The sequence below is a fragment of the Eulemur rufifrons genome, chromosome 15 (assembly GCF_041146395.1).
Source record: "Eulemur rufifrons isolate Redbay chromosome 15, OSU_ERuf_1, whole genome shotgun sequence".
NCBI lineage: Eukaryota > Metazoa > Chordata > Mammalia > Primates > Lemuridae > Eulemur > Eulemur rufifrons.
In genome coordinates this window covers 108,669,804-108,690,973 of record NC_090997.1, presented here as the reverse complement: position 1 = coordinate 108,690,973, position 21,170 = coordinate 108,669,804, and the positions used below count along the sequence as shown (strand labels likewise).

Genomic DNA, 21,170 nt, shown 5'->3' with positions numbered 1-21,170 from the left:
GACATGAGTGACTCCATTTTGCTTCTGACAACTTTCACAATCCAGAGGCGGAGTACCCAAGGGAGAAGAGTAGAACAGATGACAAACCGAATAAGACTTTTTCCTTAAACGTTAAACTCTACCCAGAGAACCTGACTGAGGGCCCTGGTCAGTGAAGAGAATTTGGGTGGAAGATTTCATTTCCTGCTGGCAGACGCAGCCAGGGGTGAGCAGAGCCTGCCCTACACACCGGGCACAGGCCACTTTCATGCCCGCCTTTCTCCTGTGGGCTCCAGGAGGTCTTCCTCAGTGGTTCTCGGTAGGGACGGGGAGAGCCCGAGTTTTGGCGATGCCGTCTCTGATCTGCTGCAAGCGAGTCAGGAACGCAGGCCGGGAGAATCGAAGGTGTCTGCACCGTGCGGCGGGCGTGCATTTAAATGATCCCTTTATTTTTCCCAACTCTAACCTGCTGAGTGGAGGCAACGGCAACGCACGGAAGGGAAGCCATGTCGTGCTTTGCATCCAGAACATTCTCTCCGCCCTGAGGTCCTCCGCACTCACTCAGGCAGGGGCTGCTACGGGTCGACCCTAACACCTGGCACCCTGTCGTCCTAACGCGCCACCTGCCGCGGTCCTTCCAAGGTTCGGCTCCCAACTTCGTTGTTTTTAGTGAAGTCCTAGAAGGGAGCTGGTGAAGCCTGAGCAGCAGACTCGGGAACCAGCTCGGTGCAAAGACACAGCAGCGTTTATTTCCTCGGTGCCGGCCCGGGCCCCGCTGTGCGGCCCGCACTCGCCCCGGAGGTCCGGTTCTCCCTCCCGCGATCGCGGCGGCCCCGCGCGCAGGCCGCGTCCCTCCTGCCACGCCGCGGGATGTCCCCTCGCACCGCGGACGCCGCGGCCCCTCCTGGCGGCGGGTGGGGATGCCCTGGGCGGCCCACGCCCGCGGCAGGTGGTTCTGCCGGCGGCGGAGAACAAAGGCGGCCCGGGGGGCGGGGACCCCGGGAGGGGGGAGGGATGGGAATGGGGCGGGGACCCCGGGAGGGGGAGGGATGGGGCGGCGAACCCCCGGGAGGGTGCGGGGCGGGGACGGGAACCCGGGAGGGGGAGGGGCGGGGACCCCCGGGACCCCGGGAGACGGAGGGGTAGGGGAGGGTCGGGGCGGGCGGGGACCCGGGGAAGGGAAGGGGCAGGGACCCCCGGGTGGGGGCGGGGCGAGCGCGGCGGCGGAGCGGGGAGGAGAGGGCTGACGTGCTGAGGGGCCGGGCCGGGGGCGCGGGGAGGGGGCGGCTGCGAGCGCGCCAAGTGGCGGCGAGCCGGGGCGGGCCGGGGGTGGGCCGGAGCGGCGGCGGGCGGGAGGTGGGGCTGCGGGCTGAGGGGAGCCGCGGGCCGGAGACAGCGCCGGGCAGTGGGGAGCGGCGGGCCGAAGGGAGCCTCCGGCTGAGGCGGCGGCGGGTCTGAGGGGGGCGGCGGGTCTGAGGCGGCGGCGGGTCGGGCTGCGGTGAGAAGCGCCGCCGCCGCGCGTCCTCATTCCGGCCTCCGGCCTCCGGCGCTCGGCGCGGCGCTGGCGGCGGCCATGGCGGTGGCGGCGGCGCTGGCGGGCCGCGGGGCGCGCGGCGGCAGGGGCCGGCCCCCGGGCGGGCGGGCGGAGGGGGCGGGGCCGGGGCGGCGGGCGGCCCGCGCGGCGGCGGCGGCGGCGGCGGCAGCGGCGGCGGCGGCCGGGACGAAGCGGCGGCGGCGGCGACGGCGGCGGCGCGGGGCGCTCGGGCTGATGGCGGCGGCGGCGGCCGGGCCCGGGGCGGCGCTGTCCCCGCGGCCGTGCGACAGCGACCCGGCCAGCCCCGGAGCGCAGTCTCCGAAGGTGAGCAGGCGGCCGGCGCGGCCCGACTCGACCCGGCGGCGCCCGCGGGGCCCCGGCTGCCGGGCCGGCCCGGCCGACCTCGTGGCAACAAGTGCGGCCGGGCAGGGCGCCCCGGGGAGCCGCCGGCGGGGTCCGCGGAGACCCGCTCACCGGGTCCTCCTGAAGCGCTGGGAGCTGCCGCGGGAAGCCGCGGTGCGGGAAAGTGGCCGTCCGGAGCGCGGTGCGCGCGTCCACACAGCCGCCCGGACGCCTTCAGGGAAACTTTTCCTCAACTTTGCAACGTCGAGCGGCGGGGAGGGCCGGGCGTTTTCGGAGCCGGTCGTGGGGCGGGCGGGACGGCGGGAGAGTCGCGCCCCGCCGCGTCTCGCGCGGGCGGAAGTTTGTGGGAAGGTGGGAGCGGGGTGCGGACGCTCCCGCCGGGCCGGGCCGCGCGTCTCCGCCGGTGTGCGGGCTCGGAGCGGGGCCGCCGGGCCGCGACGGCGGAACCAACGGCCTGTCCCGTTGCTCGGCCCAGCACTGTCGCCGCCCGGCAGAGTCCGCGGCCGGGGCGCGCTCTGTGACTCCGCACCGCCCAGGCCCTGGGGCCGCAGGTTTAAAACGCTTGATGTGGGAGATCGAGGTCTCAGCTTTTTTGAGGACTTTCCATTTTAACTTTTTATTTTTGTCTATTTTGAGCGTGTCAGTTTTTTAGCCAATCAAAGGGAACTGAACTTGAACAAATTGACATGAAAATTCTTAAATTGTTCACAAATAAAATAGAAAATAAAGTACTTGAATGCTTAGAATGAGTTATGTCTTAAGTAGTGAATATGAAGTGTTGCAATTGTGACGCTTATCATGAAATGTAAATTTTCAGAAAACAGATTTAGGCTGCTCTCCAGCTCTTGCCTGCTTGCTAGTCTTAGTGGGAATATGCAGAACTCTTTAATTAAATACTTACAAGGACTGAAAAAGGGTATTTTGTATATTTTATTATTTGTAAAACAATCATTAAATTCCTAGGAGCCAGAAACATTTGAGATATCATCATCATAATTTTAACTAACATTTATCAGATAATGCTAGCCTTTGCTATAAGTGCTTTTCATATATTAACTCATTTAATTCTTGCATTAATCGCATAGTAAGGAGAGGTTTAGAGAGAATGACTGCTCGGCCAGCTAGTGAGGAGTAATGCCCAGCCAGATGCCAGGCAGTACAGCTCTGGCACGCCTGGCCATTGTATCACACTGCCTCTTTACATTATTTTGCTTTCATTTTAATTGTTGCAAGAGGACCATGTGTTTAACAAAACTGTAGTAGTGTTAGATGCTATATTACCTTGATTTAAAAAAAAAAAAAGCATGATTTTTAGACCTTAAGCCTTGGCTAATATGTAAATAACTCAATTTCCTAATGCCTGGTACTTCATTTTCTCAGTGGAATGGTTGAATTTACAGCCTTGATATTCTTGCCATATAATGGATTACATTAAAAGTATGTCTCTCCTTTTTTTGGTGTACAATTGATTGATGAGCCTTACTAGGGTATGTTTTTGCTAAATCTTTGCAATGTAAGAAAAAAATAGTTAGGATTGGTAACCTGCTTTTAGTCCTTGTATGTCTCCTTTTCACAGGTATACCTAAGTAGTCAATTAGAATAGTTCTATGAACCAGCTCTAAGTTGAATTAAACACTGTAAATGATCCACACATTTTTTTCCTCAGCAGCAGTTTTATGTGTTTATTAAAGGCAGGAGGCATTTTAACCTCAGTTGGTAAGAAAGTAAAAGTAGATTTAGAGTTACAGGTTAATTGAACATTTTCTTATTTTGATTGGATTGAAGATCAGTTTTTAGTTTTGTTCCAGGTCTTGCTCATGCTAAATTCTTTGTCCCTTTTAATGTAGGATGTTAACATTTGTATAACTAGTTGTTCTTAGACAGCCTTTCACTTGTTGAGACTCTTAGCAAGTCTGGGAAGATACATATTCAGTCTTTCCTTATTATTTGTTCTCTTATTCTTTCTCTAATTATTTTTTTTTAATCTTTTAAATGTATAGGATGATAATGAAGATAATTCAAATGATGGGACCCAGCCACCCAAAAGGAGGCGGATGGGCTCGGGAGATAGCTCTAGGAGTTGTGAAACTTCAAGTCAAGATCTTGGGTATTGTTATTTTACTGCTTCCTATTTTTTGTGGTATGTTTCTCTTCTCTGCATTAGCATCCTCTTCCTCTCTGCCCCAGTCCTGACAGTTATTAAAATTGTAGAATATTTTCTTCCTATTTTATAATGTGACACCAAAGTTGGTCCTACTATTGAGCATAATTTAAAAAAAGGTATCATGGTAAAATACAGAAATACATAAAATTCACCATTTTAACTCTGGTTAAGTGTGCAATTCAGTGGCATCAATTACATTCACAGTGTTATGCAACTATCACCACCATCCATTTCCAAAACTTTGTCACTGCCCTAAACAAACTTCATAACCATTAAGCACTAACTTCCATTTCCCCCCTCCCCATCCCCCTGCAACCTCCATTCCACTTTCTGTTTCTATGAAATTTATTACTCTAGGTACCTCATATAAGTAGAATCATACAATATTTGTCCATTTGTGTCTGGCTTATTTGACTTAGCGTAGTGTTTTCAATGTTCATATATGTTGTGTCATATTTCAGAATTTTATTCTTTTTTTAAGGCTGAGTAATATTCCATTGTATGTATATGCTACATTTTGTTCGTTCTTGTTGGTGGACATTTGGGCTATTTCCATCTTTTGGCTAGGTTGACTACTGCTGCAATGAACGTTGGTGTTCAGAATTCCTGTTTTCAATTTTTTTTTGGTGTATACGTAGGAGTGGAATAGCTGGATTGTATGGTAATTCTGTGTTTAGCTTTTTGAGGAACTACCAGCCTGTTTTCCACAGCAGGTGCACCAATTTTCATTCCCACCAGCAATGCACAGAGTTTCCAATTTCTTCACATCCTTGTCAATTTGTTATTTTCCTATTTTTTTTGGATAATAGTTATTCTAAAGGGTATGATGAGACATTTTACTGTGATTCTGATTTTCATTTCTATAATGATTTGTGATGTTGAACATCTTTTCATGTGTTTATTGGCCATTTGTATATCTTTGGAGAAATGTCTGTCCAAGTTCTTTGCCCATTTTTTATTTGGGTTCTTTTTGTTGTTGAGTTGTGGAAGTTTGTTGTATATTCTAGCTATTAAGCCTTTATTATTATAGATGATTTGCAAATATTTGCTTCCATTATGTGGGTTGTCTCTTCACTCTTTTGATAGTATTCTTTGATGCACAAATTTTTTTTTTATTTTTGAAGTCCAAATTCTTGATCTATTTTTTCTTTTGTTGCTTGTGCTTTTCATGTCATATCTAAGAATCCATTGCCAAATCTGAAGTCACGAAGATTTCTATGTTTTCTTCTAAGAGTTTTCTAGTGAGCTCTTATATTTAGGTGGTTGATCCATTTTGGCTTAATTTTTGTATGTGATATGAGGTAAAGGTCCGGTTCCATACTTTTGCATGTGTAAGTTTCCTGGCACCATTTTTGAGAATACTCTTCTTTTCCTCAGTTACTTTGTAAATGCATAAAATCGTGTTACATTCCTGCTTCTAATTTAGAGGTTGAATTGGCCCAGATCCTAAATCTACACTCTTCACTATTCATGGTAGAGGTTGACTGCAGTACGCTGAAACCATCAAACTGGGTCCATTCTTTGCTTCTGGGTTTGTGAAGTGTATGAGAACACACAGTTATGGTTTATGGTCCATTTCATCGAGAAATAAGTTTTTCAAGTTCTGTTTTCTCAGCAGTTTGTGACTCACTGAACAGCAGACAAGACATAGAAGCTGATTACTTTATACTTTGGGTGGATGAAATACTGGCTATGTGTTAAGCCTAAGAGAAAGAATTCAGAGCTGATACCATCACCTTGCTTTGGCCTCATAAGTCTCTTAAGCTAAAAAGTGCCTTTGTTACTAGCAGTTGTGAGTCTTGGTTCTTTCTGGTATATAGAAAATTTTATTTTCAATGAACTTTTTTGATTTGATATTGTAGATGATTATTTTTCCTTCCTTCTACTTGTGTTGTAATTTTCTTTCATACACACAAAATCAGGTCATAGCAAAGGATTTAAATATGTAAAATAGCTTTCAAAATATTCTCAAAAATAAAAGTCATTAAAATTTAATAAAAACTACACTTAAGGTATAATATATGTTTCTGTGCTTAGCTTTAGTTACTATCCAGCAGAAAATTTGATAGAGTACAAATGGCCACCTGATGAAACAGGAGAATACTACATGCTTCAAGAACAAGTCAGTGAATATTTGGGTGTGACCTCCTTTAAACGGAAATATCCAGGTACTTAAGTCTTAGTTTATGTAACAGATTAAGGCTAAATTTTAACTAATAGCAATTCTTTATGATAGGCTGTCGACTTCTGAATTCTTGTGTGTGGATCATTTATAATATATTTTATGTTCTTTTGCTCACTGATTTTCATTTACTGCTATCATTCAGCATCTCTTTCCACTATCAATATATTTGTATGACTCATAAACTGATTTAAAAGCAAAATGAGAAAGGTGAATTTCCTGGGGAAAATTTTAGAAAAAATCATTTTATAGTCAAGAGTTTACCAGCTATATAAGCCATATTTGAATATGAGAAAGGCTATTCCTGATGAACAATTTAACATTGTTATTTATGTTACCTTCTTGTTTTGGATTATTCTATTTTTAATTTTATTCTAATTTTTATTTCTGAATTTATAAGATTTTTGTGTAGTTTTTTAAATAACATTTGGAATATGTAATATGAGATACTAAAAATCAAAATTTCTAAGCTTTTTAAAGTTTTACAAATGCATAACGTTTTATTATTTCTAATAGCCTTTTGTTCTTTTTTTTGGAGATTTAGAGCGACGAGATTTGTCTCACAAGGAGAAACTCTACCTAAGAGAGCTAAATGTCATTACGGAAACTCAATGCACTCTAGGTAATAAAAACTTACAATGTACATTTTTCAAGCTGATCTTTTATGACATGATGTTGTATAAGTATTTATCTCCTTCCTAAAATAATTTTACAAAATTAACAAAATGAACTATTTAAATGCTAAAGTATTTACTTCATTTTTGATTATTGTTAAAATGCAAAGGAGAATTACCTTATACAGATTGTTTGCAACTTGCAGTGTTTCGACTTAATGATTTTTCTGCTTGACAATGATGTGAAAGTAATGCATATTCAGTAGAAACCATGCTTCGACTATCTATACGACCATTCTGTTTTTCATTTAACGTATTACATGAGATACTCAACACTGTATTATAAAATAGGCTTTGTGTTAGATGATTTTGCCCAACTGTAGGCCAATGTAAGTGTTCTGAGAACAATGAAAGCCGGCTAGGCTGAGCGATGATGTTTGGTAGGTTAGGTGTATTAAATTCAGTTTTGATTTATGATAGTTTCAACTTATGATGGGCTTATCAGATGTAACCCCATCATAAGTCAAGGACTACCCGTATTTTATAATAGAGTATAATTTTCCAATGACTTTCACTGAGTTGTCAAAGTGTTTGTATTGTGTGCAAAATTTGTACAGTAGTTTTTGAAAGTTATGGGTCTTTTGTTGGGTCCAGTGGTTCACGCTTGTTGTCTCAGCTACTTGGGAGGCTGAGGCAGGAGGATCACCGGAGTGCAGGAGTTCAGGGCTGTAAGTGCACTGTGATCGCACCTGTGAATAGCACTGTACTCCAGCCTGGGCAACATAGAAAGACCCTGTCTTTTTAAAAAAAAAAAAAAAAAAAGATAAGTTTTGTTCAGTTTTTAATTCTGTATAATTATCTCTGTGCTTTTTACTTTCATAAGAATTTTAATACAATATAGATACTTTTTATATAATATAAATTCATGGGAATTCATTTCAGCAATTGGTGAAATCTGATACTGTTTAGAAAATCATCTACAATGTGCTGATGATTTTGGTGAAATTTGAATTGACTGTGATATTTCTAGTATATGGAATTTGAAGACTAGAAACTATAACATGTTGAAAAAAGATTTTTTTTAACTCATCTAATTTTCTGTATTACTTGTTAGTAGTTAGTATACATCATTATTTAACAGTTGTTTCTTAGTAAAGGGATATATGTTTATAGAGTGTAGAATCTTAAAAAAAAATGTTATTTGGGTGAAAAATTGATTTCTTTGCCTTTCAGGATAATCTTTTAATTCCTTGACTTTATATTAGGAATACTAAGTTTTATTATTTTCAAATGTATTGAAATATTTTGCTTTGACTATTGGAAAACCTTTTAAATGTGGAGTAGTTTGAAGGAGAAGCCCATTTTGAAGAGTATTTTGTTCACTTAGCCTTAAAAGAGCTTCTTTTCTTTTTTTGCCTAACATAGGTTTAACAGCATTGCGCAGTGATGAAGTGATAGATTTAATGATAAAAGAATATCCAGCCAAACATGCTGAATATTCTGTTATTCTACAAGAAAAAGAACGTCAGCGAATCACAGACCATTATAAAGAGTATTCTGTAAGTAACCGAGGTGACTAGCATGTGTCATTTGGGTTGGAGAGAATGAAATTTTACAAACTTATATATGATTTCCAACTACAATGTTTTTCTTTCAGCAAATGCAACAACAGAATACTCAGAAAGTTGAAGCCAGCAAAGTGCCTGAGTATATTAAGAAAGCTGCCAAAAAAGCAGCTGAATTTAACAGCAATTTAAACCGGGAACGCATGGAAGAAAGAAGAGCTTATTTTGACTTGCAGACACATGTAGGATGACTTAAATGTAGTAGTCCCTGACCCTAGCTTATTACTTGCTATTGGCAGAATGCTCACTACCTCCTTCATTATTGTTTTTATACCATCTATGTCTTCTTTTCCTCTCCAGAACTTAAGATACTATTTTTAATGATGTGCCTAATAATACTCAATTTACTTCCTTTTTTCTGTGAGATGCTTTTTGCTTTATGGTTGATATCGTTTTTTTTTTTTTAACATGTACGCAATTTTTATACTTTTATTAAACATTTATTTTAAAGGTTTTATACAATGTATAGTATAAATAATGGAGGATAATAAAAGACAGAATTGTCACATTAAGGATAGACTGAGAAAATTTCAACAATTTAACAAATCTGAATCAACTTAGTAAAGTAAAAACTTGTATAATTACAAAAAAATTTAGGGACCTTTGACAGATTTTGTTTGAGTGAAGACTGTTCATTAACTCTGAATTAATATCTTGTATATGAGTATGTAAATTCTGTAGACAATTAAAAAAGAGGTAGACTTCTAGGTACACTGCAACCACTGTATTAGTTTGTATTTTCTTTATTTTGTAGTATTTGGTTGATATCCTACTGAATGAGACTAATAATAGCTACATATCATCCTTTCTCTGTGTCTCAAAGGGTGTTTTAAGAGATTTCAATATTATTAACCATGTGAGGTTGGAACTAGTATTATTTCCATTTCATGGATGAGGAAATTGAGCTACAGAGAGGTCGTATAAGCTTTCTAGGTCATCCTGCCGTTAAGTGATGAGCAAGAGATATACCGCCTTTTCTCAGAAATTATGCTTGTAATGAATAGGCGGTCAAACTGTCACACACAGAACTGAAAGGACCCACTGCCCTCAGGTGACAGCTCCCAATGTCTCTTAAATTTCTAGCTTTTTCAGGGGGCGGTGTACAGTGGGGAGCACACGGGGATTCTTGTCCTAAAGCCTTGGTTCCTCTTACACTATCAGTTTTGTGTTTTTCTCTCTGTTAACATAGGTTATCCAGGTGCCTCGAGGGAAGTACAAAGTTTTGCCGACAGAGCGAACAAAGGTCAGTTCTTACCCAGTGGCTCTCATCCCCGGACAGTTCCAGGAATATTACAAGAGGTATTCAGTAGTTTTAGTTACTCTTGGTATCAGCTATTGGTAAGGGGTGTCAGAGCCACCTGTACTCGCCTCCTAACAGTTTCTGCATCTATAAATATCATTATGGCATAGATGTTGTGTAGGATTTGTGTCGATATTCCTCGTCTTCTCTGGTCCTTGGTGCACAGCACCCTTCAACCAGAATTGGAACATGTAGGGGTGAAGCCTGGACTGCCCACGTCTGGAGGTCTCCGCCCCTCCCTGCTCAGAGTATGTCTGTGTCCAGCAGTGCTAGCACCACTCCAGAGCTTGCTGGAAATGCGGAATCTCTAGCTCAGCCTGAGACCTGCTGACTCAGAGCCTGCATTTTAACAGATGCTTCCACGATTGATGTGTAGATTAGAGTTTCAGAAGCACTTGAGCTGCAGAGATGAGAGAAGGGGCAGAGAGGCCCCTGAGGCGGGAACAGGCACCTGGCGCTCCAGCCATGTAGCTGCCCTGGCCGGGCTGCTGCTCCCAGTCTGTGGACCAAAAATGCTGCTTCTCTCTTCTCCCAACCTGAATGTAACTGAAAAAGCAGGGCTAACAGGTTCATTTTGTTTCAAAACCTCAGCTTTTACTTCAGCTTTAAACCTTACTCTGGAACCATATGTTCTTTCAAATGGAGACTGTTCTTTAGAGCTGCGGTCCCCAACCCCTGGGCCTGGGACCGGTACTGGTCCATGGCCTCTTAGGAACCGGGCCGCACAGCAGGAGGTGAGCGAGGGCAAGTGAGCGAAGCTTCGAAGCTTCGTCTGTGTTTAGATTCACAGCAGCTCCCAGTCACTCGCATCACTGCCTGAGCTCCGCCTCCTGTCAGATCAGCAGGGGCATTAGTTGCAGGAAAGCAAGCTCAGGGCCCCCACTGAGTCTGAATTATGGTGAGTTGTGTAATTATTTCATTATCTATTACAATGTAATAATAGAAATAAAGTGCATGATAAATGTAGTGCGCTTGAACCATCCCCCGTCCCCCACCCCGGCCTGTGGGAAAATTGTCTTCCATGAAACTGGTCCCTGGTGCCAAAAAAGTTGGGGACCGCTGCTTTAGAGAACAGAATTTAAAGTAGAATGTAAAATCATACCATTTGAAAGTCAAATTTAAGACATGGGCAGAAATTTTTATTTTTAAATTTTTTTGTTTTGGCATTAGCAAATTATTAACAGTGTATCAATCCCTTTGCTTTTTGGGGTGCTGTCTTAGTTGAGGGAGACCCTGATCCAGGGTCCCTTCCTGAGTAGGGGCTCTCCCGAGGCTGAGAATGAAGCGGAGGCCCTGTCTGACGAGGGGAGGCGTTGCCAGTCTGTAGTCTCAGACAAAATTGATGATGGAATGTGTTAGGATACACACTTTCCAGATTCGTTTAAAATAATTTGTTACTGAAAATTTTGTTTCTTACATTGTATCTTAGGTAATATCATGTACCATGCACTAATGCGATTTACAGACATTAACTTACTTAATCCACACTGGGGCTCTGCGAGGTGGACTCTGTTGTTAGGCCTGTGTTGCCCGCGAAGGACTGACTGGCAGCAGTGACCTGGGACCGGGCAGCAGGCCTGGGCCCTGGCGCTTACGCACTGTCCTCTGTCGCTACAGTTTCACCCTTATGTGCTGACATTTTATTTTTTTCTTTTTTGGGTTGAGGGTAAAGAGGAGAGACATTATCTTTTGATAGTAAGAGTCAAATGCTATTTTACACGTTCAGTCTAGTGAAAAAGTTTAGCCTTTTTATTTATTACTTATTCCTACTTTATGACCAAAATGAAAAATTAATTATCTCTGATCATTTTTCAAAAATATTTGGGGTTAATTGAGAAGATTAAGGCTATCTTCATACTCAGAGTTTAGTCTATTCATATTTAATAATAAAGGAGAACTGAAAATAGTGTGTGCACCTAGGTACTCACCAGATGAGCTGCGGTATTTGCCGCTGAACACAGCCCTGTACGAGCCCCCCCTGGATCCCGAGCTGCCTGCTCTGGACAGCGATGGTGATTCAGACGACGTGGAAGATGGTCGCGGTGATGAGAAACGGAAAAGTAAAGGCACTTCGGTGAGAATGTTTCTCTTTACTAGGGAGCATTCCCTTCCCTTGAACTTTGGCTGGTTGCTTTCCTGGAATGTTGAATTGAACTTGTGTCACCACCTCTGTTTGAAAAAGGACAGTTGCATATAATTTCCAGAAAGCTTTCATCAAGAAAAGTTCTTTATTTTGTGTGTTGATATAAACAAGCAGTGCATGGCCTTTGGTAAGTTCTGTATTTAAAATCTCCCCTTTGTAGTTACCGTGTGCACATTGGGCAAGGGTATGGAGCATTAGTTTACAATCTTTATTCAACTTGTCATCTGTTTACCTTAAAATACTGAACAAAACAGACTTTGATCTCTTGCCACAGAGGATTGTATTTTTCTAGGTTTGAGTGAGTCCATTAACTTGTGTTCCTGTTGCTTAATTAATCTTAGACTTCTACAGGCAAACATGCTGACTAAGAAGTTGTTCTATTGGTCAGGTTTTCCTGTGTAACATTTTTTGGTAGCAAAATGCAGTTGCCAGACAGTGGCAGCTGCTGTACTTTGTGGACATGAAGGAGAACAAAAGCCCAGTGACGGTGTTGGGTTTTGATCCCACTGGCGACACAGGGTTGTGGGTTTCTTTAGCGTAGTGTTTTAAGCAACTGGCCATTTTAAACTTTTCACTATAGCCAACCTGAACTTGAGAGTGTGCTGCCATTGAATGGCCATTATATTTCCTTGTCATGAACAGCTTCAAAAATGTACTTAATAAATTGGGTTATGTAAAATACGATGCTGTTTAAGTATTTAAGCGGTGATCCCACTTTTCTGTCATGTTGCTAAAGGAGGGGAGGCTATGGTTTTGAGGGTGCTGAAGCTGACTTCCTCTCTCTCTGCTGGGAAGAGTGCAAATTAATCCAATATTTTGGGAAAGCATTTTGACAGCATACCAGGAATTTTAACTTTCATAGAATTTGACTTAGCACGTTCACTACACTAATAGAATTTATTTTAAGGACTTAATGAGATGCTGATAAAATTGAATTAGGAAAAAATGTCCATTTGAGTGTTTACAGTATTAAATGGAAATTAGGAATAAATCTTAATGTCCACAGTGGGTGATAGTGAAAGAATATTTAATGATCATAAGAAAATATACGTAATGTTTTAAAAAATAGCAAAACACACACGTGTGTACACACACAGTGTAATTCAGTTTTGTGTTTTAAAAAATGAGGGCACATTCTATAGGTGGGGGTGCGCGTAAGAGGGAGTCTGTCTGTGTGTGTAGAAACACACACCCAGAAAAAGGATAAAGGCAGCACCTTCATGTTTGTAGTCACGGTCTTAGAGTGGCTATGGACAACCTAGTTTCTTCATTTATAATTTTTATAATTTATATGAACACAAAATTGTTATCCTAATTAGAAACTTTTAAATTCTAGAATGAAGAATTAAATGGTTACATATTGAGGTCTTAAACCTTGAACATGTAAAATATGTCAGATGCGTTATAAATAGTTGGGGCATTGACCTTGCAAAGCTCAACATTAGGAAACACAAACGTGCGCTTGAAGGGCTTTCCTGATGGCCTTCATTACTCAGTGAAAATACCCGCACTTATTTGTAACAATATGTTTTTGTGTGAAACAAATACCTCCTTTGTGACATGAAAAGTGATGTTGAAGCTGTATGGCATAATAATAGATGAAGTAGATAGCTCTGGTTTTGTTGGTTGAAGTCAAAAAACAAAGTTGATTAAGGTACTTCACTGATACAAATTGAATTAGGTTTATTCTACATTGTCCTTAAAAGAAGGATGAATGATTTTTAACATGACTTATTTTAGTCTCCACTGGAAAAAGTTTTCTTATATTTAGAATGATCTTTTGATTTTTAAATTAACAAAACTTCAAAACTTTTTTTTGAATATTTTCCATAGTTGTCAGAATTCAGACTTAAATCTGTCATAATTCCAAGGAATCCTTGTTTTTGCCTTTTGAACTCCAGGACAGCTCCTCTGGCAATGTATCCGAAGGGGAAAGCCCTCCCGACAGCCAGGAGGATTCCTTCCAGGGAAGACAGAAATCTAAAGACAAAGCTGCTACTCCGAGAAAAGATGGTTCCAAACGCTCTGTACTGTCCAAATCAGTTCCTGGGTACAAGGTAGAAGAAAAAAGCCCCTGACTCAGCTTCTTTACTGACCAGCCTCTCTCCCTGACATTTTTAACTTTGACCTTCACCAGTGTGGAGCTTCTGCCTGCTGTACCCCTGCTGTCCTCTGCGGTGTGCCCTCTGGCAGCTGCTTCCTGTTTCGCTTTGTTCTCTGAGGGCTTTTCTGTCACTTTGGCTATGGTTTTTAGCTTCTGTTTTCTGTATATGTATAATTTGAGTCTTTTTTTTCTTTTATATCATAACCAGGCAAGTATGGGTTTTTAAAACATTCTTTCACAGGCAGAACTTTATACTTTCCTTAGAGTAGAGATGATAATTATCTGGCATTTTTAACATCCCAGCATTTAGTATGGCTAAACCTGCTGAGCAGCTAAGCACCGGCGGATAACTGCTAGAGTAAGTTCCCTTTCTGTAGTGCCTTTCACTGAGAAAGATAGGGGTTTAACCTAAGGATTATGTGATCCATCTGCCAAATTCAACTTACTCTGGGATAGAAAATAGTAAAACCTGTTATTTACATTGTGGTGATTTTTAGCATAACCTTGGCAAATAACCTATATGATTCTATGACAAGTATTAAAACTTATTTGTTAACTTTTTTTTTTTTTTTGAGACAGAGTCTCACTCTGTTGTCTGGGTTAGAGTTGTTAACTTTTTGATCTGATTATTCTCAGAGTTAAGTAGTAGGTTGTCAGCAACTACTAACATTATTTTTAATGTTTCCTCCCTCTGTCTGCCCTCCCTTTTCTTTTGAGGAAAAGGTGAGGTGAGAGGTGAGTAGCCTCACTTGCACGTAGGCATTTCAGAAGGTCATAAAAGGAATAGAAGTAGCTGTACAATTTTATGTTTTGGATGGTGATAGTAAAATATATAGTTCTTTTGGTTTGGAATGTATTAGAATGTACTTGTTATTATGCTTATGAAGGTGTATTGAAGGAAAGTTTTAGAGTAAGATGATGAGAAAGTTTTGCCAGGTGAATGCTGAACACCTTGGTGCATGTCAGAATTGTGATTGTGGTAAATAAGCCACAAGAACATATTGGCGTGAGCTGTTTGTCAGCTCCCCTGAGCCTAACCGGAACACTTTCTAACAGTTCATTTACCTTTCTTTTCTTGAAGTAAAAAAAAAAAAAAAAAGTGACCTAATAAATGAGCGTATTCCATGTTTATTAGAAAATGCCTTTATGGGCAAGCAGATTTTAAGATTCATTAAGCAGGGGTTGGCTTCAACAGGCTGTAGCTGTGTGGTTTTGTACTTGTTTTTACGTATATAGCTTATCTAATTTCTTTAAACTAAAAATTTAAATTAATGCTTAATGATCGAAAGCAAACGAACTCCAAAGATTAAATCTTGCAAACAGCCCCTGTGAGTTGTGTGCTACTGGTCTGTGTGCACTTCAGGTGGGAGTGGCAGCTCAGCACGCTGCCCTGCGACCCTTCAGTGTCCAGGGGCGCTTTCTGACTGCAAGCCTGACTGATCATGGGGTGGAAAAAGAGTACTGAAATAGATGTTTTTATACAGGCTGAAAATGAAAACCACTCAACTATCATTGATTTTAGCATGTAAGAAATTAAATACATTAACGTAAATTAATAGTACTCAAGGGAGTCTGATATGCAAAATATACATTTTATAATCTGTGTGCATTTTTAGTACTTAAAAGAATAAAACGCAGGTATTTCAAAGATAGGAGCTACCAGTATCTAGATGTAATACATTAATGTGAACATGTTTATTAAAAGTTAACCTATGAAAAGTATTAATAAGCCAAGATGTGCCTAAATATTAGGGTACTTCAAGCTGAAAGTCATATATATAAATATGTCTTAAAATATGGGAGTTAAGAATGATGATGTATCTGATGTCTTGCTTAAAAAGATTGACTAGTGCTTGCCCTTAATTTGTAGGACAGTATTGTTTAGGTTACATTAACCTGAAATTTAAAGCATAATTGTTAGGATTCAGGCCCATAAGTGTATGATTAAAATCTATACTACATTAGTGCTACCATGAAAGTCTCACTTACGTTTGGCTGTTTTCGAGCAGAAAAATAAGTGTATGATGAGCCTTTTAGTTGAGATTCTGAGAACTATTAGGATGGTGTTTTACTTTTCTTGTCAGTAGTGAAACTCTGGTGTCATTGCAGTTGTTGGGAGTAGAACTGATTGTGTCAGACACATGTAGGGTTCTGTCCCGTTAGTCTTCAGGAGGTTCTGCACAGTGTTCCCTTTCCTCCTCCCCCAACTCTACAGCCCACAGTCGCTAGTTGATGTGTAAAGTCCTGGATGCAAGCATTGTGGTTTCTTAGAGGTCAGGGGCTTGAGTGCACAAAGTACTTTTGTAAAATGAGCTGCAGCATCACTGCAGAAAATGCTACAAAGCTGTCTCTTTCTTCCCCTCCTCCCCTATCTCTCCCTCTTTTCATCAAGGTGAAGAATATTGGGTAAGAATAATTTTAAGTGATTTAACAAAACGTTATGATTTAAGCTTTGAAGGAAACCCAGAGTTTTCTTGGTGTCCCTTTTATCATAGGTGTTTAATGTATATTTTAATAATTATAGAACTTGAATTGCTGTAGAATGTGAATGACTAGTCTTGTGTTTTATTCCTTTTGACTTTTGTTTGTAAAGGATCTCCTGTGAGTTCTCTTTTTATGATTTAATATGTGTGGTTACTTCCCTGACTTTAGTGAAAAGGTATTAGAGTACTTATTCTGCCATTATCTAACTTCAACTGCAAGTATTAAATAAGTATATCTTCTACATTTAGTACAGGTCCCATAACCAAGAGAGATTTCTTAGTTTTGGTGGATTGAGAGGTAGCTTTCTGCTGTATATTATGGCAGCTAAAGATCTGATCATAACTGACCCAGAACTTGGATCATAGAAGTGCCCTTCATAGCTACTTGTGTCTAGGTGTAGGAGCACACAATGAGAACCTTATGCTTAGAATGTAGCAGTATCAACCGAGGGGAACTACACTGCAAGACTTAAAAGGTTTAAGCGTGTGACACTATCCTTTTGTTGGGGGGAGCAGGGTATAAAAATACACATATAGGAGATGTAGAATAGTTAACAGTAAAATTTTATATGTTATGTTTAACTTCCTTGATATTTATTATTTTGTAGAGACATTTGTGAATGTTTAGAGTTGTTTTTATTATATTTATGTATAAGGTTGACTTTTTTTTAAATAAATAAGCCAAAAATTCTTTTTGAATGCCTCTGTCATCTTTTGCAAAGAAAGATAATTTAAAAAGTAAAAACTTTAGAAGAATTAAGAACAAATTCTTTAGGCCTAACAAGTTAGGCAGGTGGCAGTGAGACATTTCAAAGCCGGAGTACTATACACAAAGTTTGAGTTTTGTTTAGGTTCTCTTGGGATCAGTAACTTAGGAAAGGCAAATACAAGATGCATTTGGATGGGCTGGAATAAAATAGAAGTATAACAGTTCTACTTAAAATAACGTTCCCCAGTTTGTGTCTGTGTCTTTATATCCATGCTCCTGCCCCCATTTCACTCTTGGCCCACGTGTCCTCTTTTCTGCCACTGTCACGTATTCCTACAGCACGAGTGAACATCACTTTGTAGTGGTCACAGCTGTGACGTTGGGATGCCCTCCTTCTGGTTGCTTTGGGTACAGTGAACTCTTTCCTTTGTCCTTTTCCGTGTGTTGCCAAATATATTTAAAGCCCAAATACTTTCATCAGACTGTGCATATTTTTAATCTGAAAGATGACCAATATTCAAAAAACGTGTTTTATTAAGTGACTGTAGTTTTTTGCTTCCCTGAAAATGTATTTTTCCCTTTTATGTTTTACATTTCATAGTGAATCCTTTTTTCCTTAAGCTTAGGTTCTTTTATTAGATATGCAAAGGGAACAACCACATGACTGTTTTCTGCAAACATTTACACACGACAACGTATGCATGAGACATCTCTCAATTAAAAATGTTAAAAGTGATTTTTTAACCTAGATTTGATAGATCTAGTTTTACAACTTTGGAAAACATCAATTTTTAAACAGAATCAACATATAAGCTGCTTAAAACTTAGTTATCTCTTTTATAATAAGCCTAATTTACATGTAATTATCACTTGGGACTTGGATTTTCTCTTCCAATTAATAGGGACATGACATTATGTTGAGTTTTTCCTTCCAGTTCATTATTCAGATCTTACTGTGCATGTAGGAAGTATAGAATGCTACATTGAATTTTAACATGAGACTGAGCTATTTACAAAGTTTTAAAATGAAATCTAAGGCTTTTGTCAGTATACTTTCTTATGTCCTGAGCAGACTCAATGTCAAATTACGTCTTTCCCTTGAACATAAAGGGAACATAGCAAGTTATCAAAGCATAGTTATCAAAAGTAAAGTTAAGGAAGTAGAGTAACAGAATTCCTTTTGAACCCATAGTAAGCTCTTCTGGCATGAATTTATAGCCCTCTTCTACCCTTCCAGCCAAAGGTCATTCCAAATGCTATATGTGGAATTTGTCTGAAGGGTAAGGAGTCCAACAAGAAAGGAAAGGCTGAATCACTTATACACTGCTCCCAATGTGATAACAGTGGTAAGTATTGAAATGTCTTCTTAAAATTTTAACCACCCTATTTGTTGCTTAAAAAACTAGGATATACAGTTTCAGCTAGACTTCAACCAAAGAATCATCAAATACGCAGGATAACTTCTGTGGCACAGACAGGGCCCATGTTATTTTCTTTTACAATGTATTTTCATTTCTCTTTGGCAGTTAAACATAACAGCCGTTCTTGGGAAGTCCTAGAGAAAACTAGTATTTTATATGCCATAGTAAGATAAAAATTGTTGTGTGAAATACTACTAATACTGGTTTTGATTTAGGCCATCCTTCTTGCCTGGATATGACCATGGAGCTTGTTTCTATGATTAAGACCTACCCATGGCAATGTATGGAATGTAAAACATGCATTATATGTGGACAACCCCACCATGAAGAAGAAATGATGTTCTGTGATGTGTGTGACAGAGGTTATCATACTTTTTGTGTGGGCCTTGGTGCTATTCCATCAGGTAAAGATTAAAAAAAAGAAAGAACACTATCTTTGAGTGATGAGACTTGCCCAGCATCTCCTTTAGGCTGTATAAGCACTATGACGGCATGAAGAGCCTGCAGACCCTTATGTTCAAATGTGACTGAAGCTGTGACTGCCCAGGTCATGAACACAGCTCTTCATCCCTAGACGGCCCAACTAAAGGACAAATAAGATGTCAGAATGCCTAGGCCAAGTTTTAGAAGTATAGTTCAATTAATAAGATGAGCCTGGTGTTTTTCTACTAAAAAACCAGAAGTAACAGATCATTAATTTGTTTCAAAGCTTTGATTGTATTTTTATACATCATCTATTTAGAAATTTAACAAAATGATTGCTATGTCTTTATACATATTAAACCAGATTTCTATAAATTGAGGCAGCATGACAATTCCAGATAACTTTAGAATAAACACAGAATCGAATAAATCACAGTAATTGGACTAAAACATTACACAGATAATTGTGTAAATTTAGAACTTATTTGCATAGTTAACACCATATAATACTCTATAAAATATACGCCTAAAACTAAGTTTCCTGGGAGTCATTAAGAAGCAAGCAACTTAAATAATGATTTAAGGTTATGTAGCAATTCAGATCAAGTAAGTATGTAGTAGTTTATCATTGTGCTTTAAAAACTTGAAATTTTAAAGTGCTACGTGAGCACAGTACATCAGGACTTCAGAGAATGCTGTTAGACATACAACTGCCAGTAAACAGCCGAAAAAGGCTTTAAAAAGCTAAATTCAGTAATGGGTTTTATATTAGGATTTGTATTAAACTTTTGAAGTTTGACAGTGTTTGAATTTCAGGGAAGATTACAATAATTTTGTAAAGGTCCGGAACATTGTGTAGCATTGCTTTCTCCAACCCCCTTATTTTGCACTGAATCTCCCATGGCGTTGATTACATTGGTTATTTTAGGGGAAGTTTACATTTTTTCCCCTTAAATTAAGAAACTTCTTTAGTGCCCTTCTCAACGCAAATCCAGAGAGGAACATCATTAGTGACAGCTAAGGAAGGATAGCTTAAATGGGCTTATAATTCAGTCCTGTAAAAATAAAGTTTCGTTTTATATTAACTAACAATTTTTCTCCTAGGTCGCTGGATTTGTGACTGTTGTCAGCGAGCCCCCCCAACTCCCAGGAAAGTGGGCAGAAGGGGGAAAAACAGCAAAGAGGGATAAAATAGGTTTTTGACCCTAATATTGTATATGCCTTTAAGTGGAATATTTGGTGCCAATTTATTTACATTTTCATTTTTATGTCAATAAAAGAATTTTGAAATTAAATACAGGCTTAAAATCTGCAGTTGATTTGTTATAACCTACTCTTACCCTTGAAACTAATTCCAAGTAAAGAAATAATTCATCTTCCAAAAGAGTTTTATCTCTCAGTACTTGGGCTCTCTTCAAAAATTCAGTGGAAATATTTAGCAACTTAATTAAACATACTTAACTATTTCTCCAGTAGCCTGAAAAGTTACTATTATTTTCACGAAACTTTCCTAATATGCATTGTTGTTTCTGGCCTACCATAGGCAGTATAACAAAGTTATTTAATAACTAAGAAATTTTAATTGATAGCCCGAGATTAAAATGACAAATGGCCTATTAAGATTTGGTGCAGCTGGATTTAAAATTGCAATTATTGGCACAGGAACAAAAAGTTTGTAAATACCTGCCTGCCAGAATATCCTGTTTGGATAGAAAACACCATCCCTACCTGGGGAATGGGCTCAGGGGAGTGTACATAAATCATTACATTTGCGACGTGATTTTAGTTACTCTTGAAAACTTACACATTGAACTTCGTTTAGAATCTCTAGAATAAAATTATAATGATACCAACCTTTTAATATGATCTGTGTAACTGCATGAAAGGTAGCTCTATTTTGATTTCTTTTATATAATAAACCTAAGTCACTGCAGTAATCTTTTCCATCACCTAACAAACTAATCAATGGAGTTTGAACATTTTATTGTGTATATTCCTTTTATAGGAATTTCGATCTTGAAAACAAATAATGTGCTTGCTGCTTTTCCAATTTAGGGGTTTTGGGGTAACTGAGGTAAAAAAAACCTGTATATGGCTTTATTTTTCCATTCCTCGACTAGAAACGG

The 21,170-nt window shown here is 40.2% G+C and overlaps 1 protein-coding gene across 2 annotated transcripts; it reads left to right on the top strand.

The window, feature by feature from the left end:
* Window positions 1–1,345: 1,345 nt before the first annotated feature.
* Window positions 1,346–21,167, top strand: PHF10 (PHD finger protein 10). Of its 2 annotated transcripts, none has more exons than XM_069487890.1 (12): window positions 1,346–1,837; window positions 3,877–3,983; window positions 6,078–6,208; window positions 6,767–6,844; window positions 8,262–8,395; window positions 8,494–8,643; window positions 9,651–9,760; window positions 11,682–11,835; window positions 13,806–13,961; window positions 18,438–18,546; window positions 18,837–19,025; window positions 20,149–21,167. In XM_069487890.1, the coding sequence occupies exons 1-12, from the start codon at window positions 1,553–1,555 to the stop codon at window positions 20,232–20,234; spliced, it is 1,689 nt and encodes a 562-aa protein (XP_069343991.1). In that variant the 5' UTR covers window positions 1,346–1,552; the 3' UTR covers window positions 20,235–21,167. The 2 variants fall into 2 exon arrangements, with proteins under 2 accessions (XP_069343991.1, XP_069343990.1); XM_069487889.1 differs by having other exon boundaries at window positions 6,761–6,844.
* Window positions 21,168–21,170: the final 3 nt, after the last annotated feature.

Excerpts from the sequence above, each read along its gene's own strand:
- PHF10 (XM_069487889.1), top strand. The coding sequence starts at position 1,553 with ATGGCGGTGGCGGCGGCGCTGGCGGGCCGCGGGGCGCGCGGCGGCAGG. Across the intron at positions 3,984-6,077 it reads ACTTCAAGTCAAGATCTTGG|CTTTAGTTACTATCCAGCAG; the intron begins GTATTGTTATTT and ends TTCTGTGCTTAG. Across the intron at positions 18,547-18,836 it reads CTCCCAATGTGATAACAGTG|GCCATCCTTCTTGCCTGGAT; the intron begins GTAAGTATTGAA and ends GTTTTGATTTAG.